The sequence below is a fragment of the Lactuca saligna genome, chromosome 2, assembly GCF_052625555.1.
Source record: "Lactuca saligna cultivar CGN05327 chromosome 2, ASM5262555v1, whole genome shotgun sequence".
Lineage (NCBI taxonomy): Eukaryota > Viridiplantae > Streptophyta > Magnoliopsida > Asterales > Asteraceae > Lactuca > Lactuca saligna.
The window spans coordinates 168197170-168213072 of NC_136418.1; the positions used below are offsets into that span (position 1 = coordinate 168197170).

The 15903-nt window shown below is 34.7% G+C and overlaps 1 protein-coding gene across 1 annotated transcript; it reads right to left on the reverse strand.

Annotated features, from left to right (window-relative positions):
• Positions 1 to 3990: 3990 nt before the first annotated feature.
• On the reverse strand, positions 3991 to 9371 carry LOC145032666 (ethylene-insensitive protein 2.2-like). The gene is made up of 8 exons (XM_078981562.1): positions 9100 to 9371; positions 8206 to 8535; positions 8010 to 8096; positions 7791 to 7901; positions 7374 to 7589; positions 7108 to 7293; positions 4718 to 7027; positions 3991 to 4636 (listed from the first exon to the last, which is right to left on the reverse strand). The coding sequence occupies exons 2-8, from the start codon at positions 8452 to 8454 to the stop codon at positions 4253 to 4255; spliced, it is 3543 nt and encodes a 1180-aa protein (XP_078837688.1). The 5' UTR covers positions 8455 to 8535; positions 9100 to 9371; the 3' UTR covers positions 3991 to 4252.
• Positions 9372 to 15903: the final 6532 nt, after the last annotated feature.

The following is a 15903-nucleotide window of genomic DNA, read 5'->3' on the forward strand; positions in this document are numbered from 1 at the left end:
CAATAATTTCAAAATACCATAACTTCCTCATCCTTGGTCCGTTTCCAAAGACCTTATATCCACGAAAGGTGGCGAGAAGACCTACGCTCCTAACAACACACTTAATCCTTAAAACCACCGAAGAAAACCCTAAATCCATAAAAGGCCAAGATATAAAATTACAATTATACATTTGGCTTCCGAAGACACAATAGACTACTTGGATCACTTATACCATGACACCCACATCCGAAATGGGCAAAATCTTTCCTTTCTCGAAGCCCTAAGCCTTATGACATTTAATGACTAGACCGCAACCCCAAGCAACGAAGCAAATCTTAAACTGAGTGTTACAAAATAAATCGTAATTGTGGAATGGTGTTGTGGGAGTTGTTGGGACGGTTATTATTTCCCTCAAATGATGAATCCTCCTAAAAGTTCAATATATGGTAGCTCAATAAGCATAATTTTCACATTTTTATTAAAAATGTTAATACCTAAAAACTCCTCATGGATTTACCATCATAGGTCCATATATAAAATGAAATTTATGGATGCAATTTGAGTTCCACGTACCTACTCTAAAATTTTCTTTATTCGCCCTTGATTTTGTAAGCAAGGTCTCATTCGAAGTGGGGATCATTATCATAGATGAGGATAAAAGTGATATGAGTCAAAGATGACACTAGTGTCATAAGCAAGATCAACATCAAAAGGCTTTGTCTAGTCTTCAACAATTATTTATTATAATTTGAATGGTTTGAGAAGCAGGTCATCATCTGGATTATATTTGTAAACAATACCACCACGAAATAGTCGTTTCTTGAGTCATTAGGCTGAAAAGGTGTTCTAGTTGTTTGATCTTCAAAAATGAAATCATGTATGAAATTTTTATAAGTTAAATTCAATTTAAGATATGTGTAGATTCTCAACTCTCTAAACAAGCCCTTATAGAGAGAGCGGGGGGGGGGGGGGACTCCAACTATATAGACACTTAAGGGACTATGTTGCAACAATGTGGGATACACTAACATTTTAGAGATGGTGGTTCGATGAGGAATTAAGGATATACATGTATGTGTTGAGCCACATGGTTTCGGGATGTCGACTTTGTGAAGAGGGGTAATCAAACATATATAGACACTTATGGGATCATGTCACATCGATGTGGGATACACTCACATCCAACTATAGTGATATGTATGATGAAAAAGCTTTAATGGAAAAGATGTCATCATGTAAATTGTGGCAAGGATTATCAACCAGATATTCACTCCCACTATATTACTCAAACTCACGTTGTAAGGTGATAAGCATTGGATTTTAACCATGAATTCCCTGGAGTTAACTAGTCGATTGAATTCCATGTCCCTTTGGATCCGGTTAGAATCTGAGCTAACAACCTCATTACATCTTCCTCCCGGGCTCTATAGTTATCTTCTCAATTTGAATGCATGAGTCTCAAGCATCGACCATACCAACATCACATCCGATGTTATGACAGTGAACGATTATGAAAGGTCTTCCACAACCGACTATATCAACCATATGTGATATCAAATGAAGATGAATGTATGGAAAGATCCAAAAATGATGTTGGAACGCTCAAAAACACATTTGAGAAATACTTTGTGTTCTTAGTGAAGAAGTTGATGGGTTTTCTAGGTTATAAAAAAATTCATGTGGCGGAAAAAACACTTAAACCCTTCAGTTTACATGCAACCTAAAAAGGATCTATGTTTAAACTATTGATAGAAATAACCTATGAACATCAAGAACCGTAAAAGAGAGGCTATGAAACTCGAAATCAACATAAAGATTAGGTTTACATACCTTTTGATTATTATAGCATGAAGTTCCTTGGAAAGCAAGCACCGAAAGTATGATGCCTCTAATGGCTCACACCTAAAACCAAAAACCCTAGAATGAGGAGCAGAGAGGAGATATGAATGGAATTTCGTTCGTATGCCTACAAGTAATGTGGTGAACGAAAATTGCAAGCCGCTAGATCCTATTTATAGTTTAGGTAACTTGCAGATAAAACAAGATTTAAATTAATTAATTAATAGATTTAATTATAATTCAAATCGTTTCCTTATATACAACCAGAAGGCTTCCAGAAACCCTAGAAAACCCTTCAAAACTGTCCACACCATGGAGAGTTCTAGAATTGCTTCTTTTGTTCAACTATTGAACAATTACAATTCACTAATTGCACATTCAGTTAATTCCAATTAATCTCGAATTAATTTCAAATTAATTCTGATTAATAGTTAAGCAATTCTAATTGACTTCACCTTAATTTATTAATCATATAAATTAATAAATCAATTATTTAACAACTGATCTCATATCAATTTATTAATCACATAATAAATCAACAAATCATCTATCTATTTTCAATTAATATATTAATCACATAATATATTAACAAATTATTTTCTAGGGATTTTCAATTAGTTTATTAATTATATAATAATCTATAAATTATTCATCTCTCTCTCAATATCAATTCTAGCTATTTCTGGTCTTGAGGGCAACCCAAAAAGAAATTCGCTTCTAGTTCAAGAATATACCAATTTAGTTTCTGGTTCAGACACCTTAATCTAACAGAATTAACCTCTAATTCTTCCATAAAAGCTTTTATAAACTCATTTTGACATAACCTTTATGAATAATTCAAAGATAACTAACCCTATTTATAATATTTTAACCCTAATATGACTCATAACAATCAAGGAAACTACTACTAATAAAAATAAAATCATAAAATGTTAGCTAAACCCTAAAAACTCCCATGTTTGGCACAAAAAATGGTCACTTGGGAAACACGGGCGAACTGGTTCTCTAAGAGTATTGAATGCTTACAAACTCAAGGTCAACTTCGTTGATGCACAATTAACACAAATGACAATTGAACCTCTTGGCTTTATGGTTTAGTCCATACTAAGTATCTAGTCGGTGTTGTTACGAACTTCCCCGAGCCCTTTTGATCATCTTTCTCAAGGTATGTATACAAGATAACGTATTCGAACAATCAATACGATAGTACAAGGTGATGTTAATTATCATACTTTGTAACGGTATTATGTTGAAGATGACTTTTTATATTAGTATAATTAAAAAAATGTGTTTCGTACTTATGGTGGTTCCAAATCTGTTATAGGATCCATGTAAAGGTGTTTGGAGTTTTGCGATTTCCGGAGAAAACACATATTTGGGTTCCAACTCTAGATTCAGCTTACACAATTAATGTAAAACAATATCTTTCTTCTCTATTTTAGTTTCTTCTAATAAATTTATACACTTAAAACCGAATCCAAGAGCATAGAAAATTAGAAATTGGTAAAACTAAATAACTAATTACTCACATTATTCGACCAAATTTAACGAAATTGACATTATGTATATACATGGATGATCTTTTGATATATTCTATAATTTAAAACGGCTAACGACACTACCAATAGTTTGTTATATCCATATGCATTTTCTTTTTCCTTTTGTTTTATTCACTTCATTAATCATTGGATTATGGAATAGTTATTAGGGGTAATTGAGCGAAGTCGAGTCAAGTTGTCAAAGCTCAAAACTCGACTTGATTGAAAAACTCAAGCTCGATCGGAGCCTTAATCTCAAGCTCGAACTTGAACTCAATAAAGTAATTAACATTTTCGAGCTCAACATGGTTAGCTATTAGAAAAATAAAATTACATTAAACTAAATTACAAATAGAAATGGGATTAAGCTCGTAAACTTGATTTAATTCGTCTCTATAATATGTAAATATGAAGAAAAAAACAAATGGTAAAAATATAAATATAGCAATGTTCAATTAAGCTCATGAATTTCATTATTCGAGTATTCCAATACTCAAGCTCGGCTCGATAATGTAGATGTGTAGCTCAAGCTCGACTTGAACAATATTGATTTCAAGTCGGTCCCAAATCACAAATATCTCAGGAGTTGTCTCGATTAGGTTACATCACTAAATAAAATACATTCTGACAATAGGTAAAAACTAAGAAATCATGGATTAATCGCTAAAAAACAATGACAAAATTTTGGAATAATTGGCATAATTTTTGGTTTCCAATTCCATTTCCACCAATAACCCTTCAACAACATCAAAACTCAAAAGAAAGAAAATCAACCATCGATTCCCTTTTGTCGTCCACGTAAAAACATTTACAATCCACATAACGACAACAACCTCCTTTCTAATCTCGACTCCCAAACCCAAACAAAACTGGGCATTTCGGGTCAATCACAATCACAACCCATAAGATGCTGACAAGGCAGTCTTGTGGGGCCCAATTAATCCATCTGGAGTTACCGCCGGCTTATTCGACAACCGCCGTTTATATCGCTTTAGAACAGACGCCAAGTTCTCTTTTCCTTTCGGGAACGCCACGTCACCCGCCGCAGTCCCTGTTCGACCTTTTCTACAAGAAATCGCAATCTCCACATCCTTCACTATATCCAACAGACTGGCGGCCGTTGTGCATTTACCCTTGCTCTGTTTCGCCGGCGGCGGAAGACTGGTGGCTGATTTAGGCGGAGACACCTTCCGCTGCTGGTAGGAAGTCGGAAGTTGCAGACAGAAACATGGGTTCATCGCCGCCCGTGGTTTAGAGAACGCCAGCTCCAGTATACCCTAAAACAATCACACCACAATAAACTCAAAAATCCGATCCAACACAAAATCAGATCATCGGGGTTAAAAAGAAAGCGTTACCTGAAGACGATTAAGAACATAAGTGTATTTCCCCCAAAGCTCCGGCCGGCTTTCCATGAGCGAAAGCTCAAGAACCCTATGTATACACCACACACCAAAGCTTGTTATCAAATCAGCCCTCCAGACACAACCTTCCCCACAATTGGGAATCGAGGTCACCAGATCGATTTTCATCCCCGAGTCGCCGCCGTGAGCCACCCCGTTCATCTCCTTACTCTCGACTTCATACAGGAACCGCTCCCTAGCGGCTACGCGGTCAACAAGGTCTTCGTCAAGACCACTGTTCTGCTGAAACAACCAATCAGATCCTTCAAGTTTCAAGAGCTTCACGATACAAAGTCTCAAAGATTTCAGAAGATTTGCTTCTAAATCAACCCCAGAACCAATTTCTTGACTGTTTAAACTCATTCTACTGTTTGATTTTTCAGCTAAACCAAATTGTTCGTAAGGTTGTCTGGACCAAATGGACCATGTATCTGCTCCTGAATTTAACTGGTAAGAACCGGTATAGGCTGAAGGAGTCCCGGATCTATTATACGAAGGGCCTGAATAAATCGTCATATCATGCATTGTCCGGCCAAGATTTCCATCACGAGGAAGGGAGGGCATACTGTAATATCTCTTCTCGTTTACAGTGCTATGCATTGTTTCAGGATACTGATTCTGGTATGACCTTTCTGGTTGCATTGAGATGTTCCTGGACACAACCGGATCCGGAAACCCAGGTGGCTTTGCCGGACTCACCCCGTTTTGCAGACCTTTCGTTAAAGAATACGGAGCTTTATAGTTTGCTGAAGAACCAAACGATGGTGATTTTGGGGTTAATGACTCCATTTGATTCATATAAGACTTGATTTGATACCCATGAACAGTAGCTGGTTGATCATCGAACCCAACAGAAGCTTGAGGAATTCGAAGACCATTAGAAGATGATTGAAGACGGAGGCTATGGTATCGCTTTTCACCAGGGTCCATCACATTGAGGTTTGATCGCTGTGCATAAGCGTCTAGTATTTGCTTTTGGTTCGATAACAATGAAGACGAGCTTGGGCGCCGGTGAACCACGTAAATCGAATCGGTATTCGTTTGCACACTCTGATGTGGTGTTGCCTTCGAATTCATGTTCACCTTAGAATTTATTCCGAGTAATTTGTCAAGTTTTCTTGCTTTTGCTTCCTGCGTTGGTTCGCCATGGAAATCGAAAAGTTGGCCCCAAAATTCGTCAAGAACTGCAGCTAATTGGCGCCTTGCAGCCCGGCCCAATCCGGCTAACTTTGACCAACTTCCGGTGCCGGAACCCACATCATCGTGTTTCAAACCGAGACTTCTAAACGATCCTGGTCCTTCGGGTGATACTGCTAAATGGTTCGTTTCAGAGACTACTTTGGGTGATTCTTCTATCTGCCATGGATTTGTTGGATGTTCTTTCTGTGAATTCCCGTCTATACTCAATGTCTTTTCGATCGATTCAGATTCTTGGTTCTTCAAGTTGCTTCTATCTTCAACGACTGGAACAGTTGTTCCTGTTTCTGTTCCTGATTCCTCTGGTGGCGATGATGGTAATAAGATATCAGATGAATGTTCATCGATGGTAGTCAAACGAGAACCTTTCTCAGGTTCCATGATTTCTTCAGGCAAATCAAGCTGACGAGTGGATTTTTGTGAATCCGAATGGTACTCCGGTGATGTTTCCTGCTGAATTCCATGTTGGGTTCTCTCATTCAACGATGAATCGTGAACTATTTCTGGTTTCGAACTTGCAGACTGCAAAGGTGTTACAACAAGCCAAAGCATAAGAAAGAATGAAAGAGACGCAGTGAGAAGAAGGACAGAATAAGGACTTGAAATCGATCCACCACTGCCTAAATTCCATCTGATATTACTCGCCCAATCGCTGTTTCCAAACATCATTTCAACCACAAACACAATTGCTAGACTGAGCATCCCAATAAACGTGATCAACACAAAAAACTCGAGAACCCTAGAAATTTTATTCACCCCCATTACTGATCTTGATGTTGCAATCCGAAAAAGGGGAATCACAGATGATGGAAGCAAAAGAGCCACCAAAATCTGAGTGAAGATTAGGAGCTGATATGTACCCTCGGCCCCAGATTGCCATGAACACAAGAAAGCTGGAATAATGGCGATGAATCTGATTGTTGAGTGATGAAACCATCCCGGGATGTTGATTTTGAAGAAATTATGAAGAATAGGTTGACCACCGAATTTCCAGGTCAACGCTGTAGTATGATTTGAAAGCAACAGGATGAGTATTAACGCAAAAGTTCCCATCAATCCCCTAAATACCTGCAATAAAATCGTGATCTGTAAAACAGGGATGAACAAAAGTGGATTTTCGAAATGTAAAATTTTGAATAGCATCAAACCTGATCCATTAAAGACAAGGCATCTTGAAAAGTAAGCAAATCAAGCCCAGAACTGTAGAAAACATTTGCTGCTGAGTTCATTAGAACATAATTTACAAGAAAAACACCACTGAAAACACCCGAAATGGCGAAAAGATGATCGAGACACAATGCTCCTTTTGAAACATGTTCTTGTCCCTTACTTTGCTGAAAAAAAAAAACAAATAACTCCATTAAAAAGATTATTCCACATGAAAATATGCAACTCAAAGAAAAAGATGAGTTACCTTCACAATAGATGAATGAAGATAAAAATTATGAGGCATAATACTTGCACCTAGAAGACTAATCAATGCCAAAACACTTTCCCCATTGAATCTTGTTAACATGCCACCACTCATGGAGAGTGATGTATCCGGTTGACTCACAACCACACCAAAAAGATAAGAAAGTAACGCAACCGTTGCCAAACACATGCACATAAACTTAGCTTTACCACTCTCCTAAATTAAAAATCACACCAAATTAGTTATAAAACAAAAGATTGATCTGAAGGAAAAAGTTCAATAAGAAATTGTAAAAATCACACAAAACCAAGAAACCAGACGATTCACATGTGATTCTGAAAGAATCACATGTGAAATTGTAAATCGTCTGGTTTCTTTGGTTCAATCAAAAGATTGAACTCATTGACTAATGCTTACCAACAAATTGGAGAAAATAGGGAATAGAAAAGCATCGAATGAAGTCAAGAACAAACAAGTGAACAACCCCATGCCGAACATCAAGTTAAGTCCATGTGCCACGCCCAAAATCTATCAAAATACGCGTATTTAAGCAATCATAAGTTAACATTTAAGCAAGTAGAATGGCGAAACCGTAATAATTGAGAGGGATATTTATATATAAAAAGGGTGTAATACCATAGAAAGATCTAAAGCAATCATGGAAAGTTCGGCTTCGATCCCTAAGAAGATACACGTTAATGCATCGTACTCTGAACTACATATCTACATGAGAAGAAAGAATTAGAAAGAATCAAGATAACTTTATTAACTCCATACTTCAAGAAATTATGAAACAATCACATGATCCAAAAATCAAGAATTCACTTTATACCTGCGCAAGGTCTTTTCCGGTGACCACTGCAATGGAAGCTGAGAGGTATTGACAAAGAACAGCAGATAAACTAAAGACAGACATGGGTATGATTAGATCGTACCCAAAACGGGCCCCACCTTCGATTGATGCAATCCATTTTCCAGGATCGATGTATGTAATTGCGATGAAAAGTACGGGTAAAACAGCAGGAAATAGTCTCTGTAGGACGCTGGATTTGGGTTTTGAGATTAGGGCATCCGTGTCCATTTCAGAAACTTTTGTAACAAAAATTTGTAAATTTGGAGTCGCCTGATGATCGATTAGAACGTCACATAATAGGAACTCCCACTGAAAAAAAAAAGAATCAAGATTCAGTGAAAGCTTTAAAAAGAATCAAAAGCATGAAACATTTCTATAGCGAATTGAAAAACTAAAGATTCATGTTACAATCTGGAGATATAATATACTATATCGCTCTACAAAACCCACTCCAAAGGAATAAGAATGCATTTTTTTGATATATTAAATGCATCGAGGAAAGTTGTATATAGAACAGAATAACATAAAAGTAACTCCTTTTCAAGAAAGATGCATAAAAGCATAAAACTTTGCAAGCAACCCAGATCTCCATCGTCGCCATAAAACCCCAAAACTCCCAAATTTAATGAAGTTTGAGGAAACTGAAAACCCCACAAAATATGAAGCCTGGGATCTGATTAGATTGCAGACCTGTACCTATCTATCTAATAAAGATTCAAGAAAACTAGAGCAAAGTCAGGAAACCCATGTCATGAAAATTAGAAAATAAAAAGTCAAACAGGACTTATCAGAGTATTAAATACGTTATAGATAGGGTTTTATCATTGCTGTTATTACAAAGCGGTTATCTTTTCTGGCTTTTCTTGATGTTACCTTTTTGGGTTCCGATGAGAGCTTGAGAAAATCAAGAATCTGTCATATGTTCAGAGCCGATCAGATGGGGTTTAAAGATCGTAGGAAAGAAAGGAAAAGATGTTTCAGAGATGATGGAGAGAGGAAGGGGTATAGATATAGATGTGTGTATGTATATATAAGATATACAGTGGCCTAGGGAAGCTATCTTGTAGTCGGAGAAAGGAAACTGAGAGCCTATGAGAAGAAGAAGAAGAAGAAGAGAGATAATTTCTCCCACTTGTGACTTTAAAAAAGCTATATAGGGCACGAGTATATAGAATTCAGCGATAATTTGTATTTTGTAGTGATAATAAATGTAATTAAAAAATTGCCATTTTTAATACCCCAAATATCTACGAATATTTAATTCTTTATAACATGCTTAAAAGCATCGTTTTTTTAGAGTCATGATACATTTGTAATTGTTATTTAAATAAGATGCAATAAGATACACGAGACCATGTTCAAATAACTATATTTTTATATTAAAAAATTTATATGTATTGATACAAATAGTGATTTTTTTTCAATATATAATATATTCATATAAATTATTTAAGTGTTTTTTATATGGATTTCAAAATATTAGTTGTTTTATCACTTTTTCACAAATTCATCTTACATGTTTTAATTTTTTTTAATAACTAAATTACTAAGACATATAAACGGATAAGATCTATTGCACATTTATAAAAAAAAATTGCATTATAAATGTCATCTTTTTTGAGTTTTATGGAATCAAAATGTTAGTATTTTGGAAAGTCCATGAAAGCCAAAAAAAGTAGTGAGGATAACACAACACAAGAAGGGTTTCATTTCCGCATTATACGAAGAAACATGCCTTATGGGATGAAATACCGTTGGTATCCTTGACACCTCGATGCATATGGCAATTACACACGTAGCACTAAGAGAATATTAATTGAATCAAGAGTTCATGATGGGACTAAATAGCAACTTCAAGACCATAAGGAACTCAAATCCTGGCAATGAAACGACACATACATCTATGAACTATCATCTTTGCGGAAGATGTACATCAAAGAGTTATCTCGATTATAAAGAAACCTACCATTAAGGAAATCACCTTTCAGATGCACACATATGGATGCTAGGAGGTTGGGACAGACACCAACATTCAACGCAATATAATGTTACAAAGGTAATCGGTGACGAGGAAGAAGTCGAGTGATGCACTTTATGTGGGAAAATGAACAAAATTATGGAAATTACTTCAAGATAATAGGATATTCATAGTAGTAAAACACTTCTCTAAGGGAAACCACTTAACTCGGGACAATCTCCTTCTATGAATATGGCTAGTAAGGCTAATTTCAATAATGCATGGATTATACACATTAGTGCTAGCGATCACATGGCTTCTGATTATGAGTTTTTCAAAACCAAACGAGGGTGCAACCATGGAATGTCGATTACCATACCTAATAGGGAAGCAACATAAGTTGAGGGATCCGATAGTTTTACATTGTCGAATGGATTAATAATTTAAAGTGTTTTGCATATCCCGAAATTCAAATGTACTCTTTTATTAATCATGAAGGTCGGCTTGCAGTGACTCCAAGACATGAGGCAAAGCCTCATGTTTGCAGCGGGGAATTAATCAGTGCGCGAAAGTTAGCCTGGAAACCCTCGTTAGGAAAGTTCCCTTTAAAAAAAAAACAAAATATTTAAATTATTATGTGACATTTTCTATTTCTTATGTCATACAAGGCTTACAGTTGATGAATCTAATAGGATTTGGTGATTGCAAATATGGCCTTTATCGAATGGATTTAGGGCAATTATGGCTACGGCCAACATCAACGTTTGACATATGCCTTCAAGTGTAAATCCATCATATTGACTTTTTGGTAGTTTTCTCATGTTGTAAGTGGTAGAGTTTGTGATTCTAATGTAAAAGCTAAGCACACCATATTATCATTTCCATATGTATCAATAAAAATTTTCGATTATTTTGATTTAATACATTACAACATATGTGGTAATTATCACATACCTTCCTTGTTGGGAGCTTGTTACTTCCTAACCATCGTTGATGGAAAAACACTATGGTTTAAGCATATTGGTAGCTAGTATTCGTCCTTCAAATTTCATTCCTATTATAATAAGATATTATAATTCAAAACTTAGAGACAAAATCAGCCCTCCTTCATCAATTTATTTTTGTTTTACAATAATGTTTTAAAAACTAGATGATGGAAAAAGAAAAAAAGAAGGTATATATGACAATTGTTTTTTTTGGAACAAAAGAAATTGACTAACAAAATTTTGTGGATGAACATTATAAAGTAAGCTTGTATGATGATTGAATGTTCATTGAACAATATAAAAGTGTAGGAACATATGTTGATGTCTCATTCCAAGATATACATTGGGCCTACACTAACTTGGTAGTTGGAGCGTGAAGATAAAGACGAACAATCAAACTGGAATGAAAGTCTATGAACAGTGAACACGAAAGTCCCTTAATGAAGATGTCAGGGTACTAGAGACTTGAAGGGATATGTAGAACTTTAACTTGCCTAGTGGCGACCTTGTATTGAACAAAATGCATTTCAATCTCAATACGCTTCATTCGTTAATGATGGATGGGATTGGTTGAGAGATACATTATAGTAACGTTGTACCAATAAACAATGGTAGCTTTCGAGAGAGGACAATGAAGCTCATGTAAAAGATTATGAAGCCAACAAGTTTTGGCAACCGTATTAGCCACCCCTCTTTACTCGGCTTCAACACTAGAGTGGGGAACTGTGACATGTCATTTGGATGATGAAGAGATAAGGTTGTCCCCAATATAAACACAATAACCACTAGTAGGTCGTCTGGAAGCGGGGCAACCTCCCCAACCAACATCATAATAGGCAATCAGGCAAGAAGTAGTTGATGCGTGAAGTTGAAAGTCATAGTCAAATGTACCTCGAATGCATTTGAGAATCCGTTTGAAGCATGAAATTGAGACTCTCATGGGTTGTACATGTAGAGACATATATGTTGAACCACAAAGGTAATGTCTGACCTGGTGAAGGTTAAATATATATAATCACTAACGAGGTTGCAGTATAAAGGAGAGCATGAGACTAGAGAACCCGAGAGATCAAGTTTTGATTGGGTATCGACTGGTGTCCGGCAAGGATTGCAATCTAACATATTAGTGTGCTGAAGTAAGTCAATGACATATTTGCGTTGGGACAATTGAAGACCGGATTTATTCTTAATTTCCGCAATACCAAGAATAAGATAAGAATATCAGTCATTGCAAACTTCGTAACAACGTTGTGATGATATGCCTCAAATTATCCATAGAAGACGTAGTAAGGATAATGTTATCAACATATGATCCATAAAAATATGTTGTATGGATTAATATCATCAAAAAATAAAATCATATAGGCAATGTATTTTCCCTTTTTAAATATGAACAACAAAGAATTCGCCGTGTGAAAAGCCAATCCTTGTGTCTTTTCAAGTTTGTTTGCCTTTTTATTTGTTGGACAGAACAAATATATGCAAATGACTATGTTCATTTATTTTGTAAATAAATGTACACAAAAAATGTCTCGTTTGTGAAGGTTTGGTAACTTGTTCGTTAATATTTGTCCATATTGTTAAGGTACGCATTTTTTCGTTAGGAATAGTCTATGTTGCTATGGAAGATGCTATTTACAATTTTTTTTATTACCTAATTCTCTATTGGGATCAATAATGGAAAGTTGTTTAAAACTGAGATTTTCGGATTTCAATTATAGTGTTCAATATTTTTCATATTATGATTGTTCCAAAAGTTTGAATACACTGCTAATTACTTTTGTTTATCATTTACTAGGTGTGAGATCCATGTATTACATGGGTTTATTTAAAAAATATTAAATATACAATTTTAACAATTTGAAAAAAATTAAAATTTATAAAAAAAATGAGAAATCTTTTGAATTATTAAAATTAATAAGATTTTAATGTATTGGATACATTACATATATAAACCCTTTTTAATAAATACCTTATATATATATTACCTTACATATTAAATGTGAAAATTTTAATTTAATAGAATGAAAAATACAATAAATGACAAGTGAAAAATATATAATTTAAAAATGTTAGAAAATATCATGTATCCAAATGAAGGAGAAGAGGACATGTGACAAAAAAAAACGTTTATTTATTATAGTAGATTAATACGCTTGTGAATATGTTCGTGGGCACCATCTCAAATGTATTTATTCGTTTGTGTTAGTTTGTCATCTTAACTAACACAAAAATCAGTTTGTTTATATATTTGTGTTAATTTATTGATTTAATGTAAATATTATAAACAAACATTAACAAGCGTTTTTAATATTGGAATATTGTATGTTATGCAACCCAAACTTTAAGAATATATAAGAAACTTATTTCTTTTATGATTTTACAAAAATTGTTTTTTAAAACATATGTTAAGTGCTAAGTATTAGCTTTTATTAATATTAATATTAAGGTTTTAAATCCAATAAAACATTTGTTCTATATAGTTTTATGCCATCTTAAGTTTTTTCAAATGACTTATTATACACTAGATATGAAACCCGTGTATTATACAGATTTATTAAAATAAAAAAAATAATATTAATATATAAATATTAAATATTTTAATGATTAATATTTTTACATAATAAAATATAAATTTTTGGAACATTTATAAAAAAATCAAATTGTTTGGAGCATTTATGAGAGTATATTATCAAATTAATATATAGAATAACTCTCTTTCCTTATGAAACCCATTATAATTTTATGAAATTTTATTTTAAGAAAATAGAAATCTTAAAATAATGACAAATAGATAATAAAAATTTTAAAACTCCTATAAAATGATATGTATCAAAATAAAGAAGAAAGTGATTTATGGCAAAAAGATTTTCATTATTATGGTAGATAGGTGTAATTATTTCATGACCAACTCACACTATTATTCACATTTAAATTTTAAAAACGTAAATGCTTCTAAATAGGGTAAAAAAAGTTTAGTTGTCTAAGGTATAAATCATAAATCACAAGACTGGAAGGTCAAAATGGAATACCGCTTGTAGTCAAATGTCATAATAATTTGGTGACATTGTCTAATACAAACTTTGGGTGATTTTTCACTTTTAGAGGAAAGTCCATATTCCCATGATGCCCCTACCATCAAAAATAGATCTCTAATTTTCTATATGTCCATGTTCCTTGTACACAATCCTTTGATTCAAGGAAGATGTATCTCTAAGAAGACACGGCAAAATTGCATCCACCAAAGAAGAAAGTATGAACAAAACCCGACGAAAAATTAGTCGTAAATTGATAATTAATGATATAAAAATTATTGGTGATTTTGATATCATCAAATCGTTTAGTACTTGTATTAACCAGGATTAATACGAGAGTTCAACGTTAGCTACAATACAAATTTGAACTCTCGTATTAATCCTGGTTAATACAAGTACTAAACATGAGATGTTTAGGACTGTTGAAAGGGGCTCTGCCCCTTGCATCTCAAGTCTACAGTGTGGTTGGTGCGCCCGCACCGGGCCTTCAGTCCACCTGATCCACTCCCTAAGTCTACAGTATAATTGGACCGCCCGCACCGAGCCTTCAGTCTGTCTGGTCCACTCTCTGAGCCTTGGCACCTGGTCCACTCCCAAATCTCATTCATGAATAGTTCTAAATGCAATAGAGTCAAGGTATTAACTTGTTACCTTCAAACTGATGCCCACAACAAAAAAAAGTCGAATCCTCCAGCTCTTCTATGATCAAATCCTCCTAGCCTTCTTCTTACAATTGCTTCAAAACACACTTTCTCCCTTCTTTCACTCACAAATGGGGCTTTCGTTTAGGGTTGCTTCTGGCCGTCAAGAGGTAGTAAGGGGGGCCGAGGTGAGGACATAATTCTTTTAAATAGGGTGCAAACCCTAAATTTTAGGGTTTTCTCTTTCCAGCACCAACTCGCTGAGTCCAGCCGCCGACTCGTCGAGTTGGTCACTTAATACATGCCCAACACCCGCTCTGACTCGACGAGTTAAGACACCTACTCATCGAGTTTGCTCCTTTATTTACACCTAGCACCCCTAAACTCCTGCTTCTAAACTTGGGATGTTACACGTCTCTTATCGTTATTGTGCAAAATTTATGTCTCAAAGAGGCAACAAAACAAAGCATGGTATTTTGTGTATGAATCTTGGACTATCTCAAATTTGGTTCCGTGATAACCTAATGAAGAGGGTTGAAATCATATATTTTGGAAAATATTATGTATGACCTTAAACTATCTAAGTTATTGATTGATATTTATACTTAAATTCTAAAAAACTCAAGCTAACAACTAAAACAAAACCATGACACGAATATATCAAATATATTCCATAACACTAACTAAGTCATAGTAATCTATGAAATCGATGTGTGTCTTAATGATTTCAATGTTGCATGTGTTCTAAATACTTTAAAATATAACTTTTTATTTTAAAGAAGTAGGGATATGATATACCAATGTTTGATTACTAAATAAATTGAATTGGCTATATGTCACATAAACTAACTGTTGTTTCGGCAAACTTCAGGTGCATGTTTAGCTCTATCACCGAAAGGTGTAACACCCATAAACTTCAATCCAATTTTAAACTTTTCGAAAACATTTAAAACCAATAGTTATTACAAATTTGTTTCCAAAATAGTCTATATCAGAGTTTTCCCAGAAACCATAACAACATGTGAGGAGATGTACAATCACGCCTTTGCCTTGTCGCG

Excerpts from the sequence above, each read along its gene's own strand:
- LOC145032666 (XM_078981562.1), bottom strand. The coding sequence starts at position 8,454 with ATGGACACGGATGCCCTAATCTCAAAACCCAAATCCAGCGTCCTACAG. Across the intron at positions 7,902-8,009 it reads TTGCTTTAGATCTTTCTATG|ATTTTGGGCGTGGCACATGG; the intron begins GTATTACACCCT and ends GTATTTTGATAG. Across the intron at positions 7,028-7,107 it reads CCTTGTCTTTAATGGATCAG|GTATTTAGGGGATTGATGGG; the intron begins GTTTGATGCTAT and ends ATTTTATTGCAG.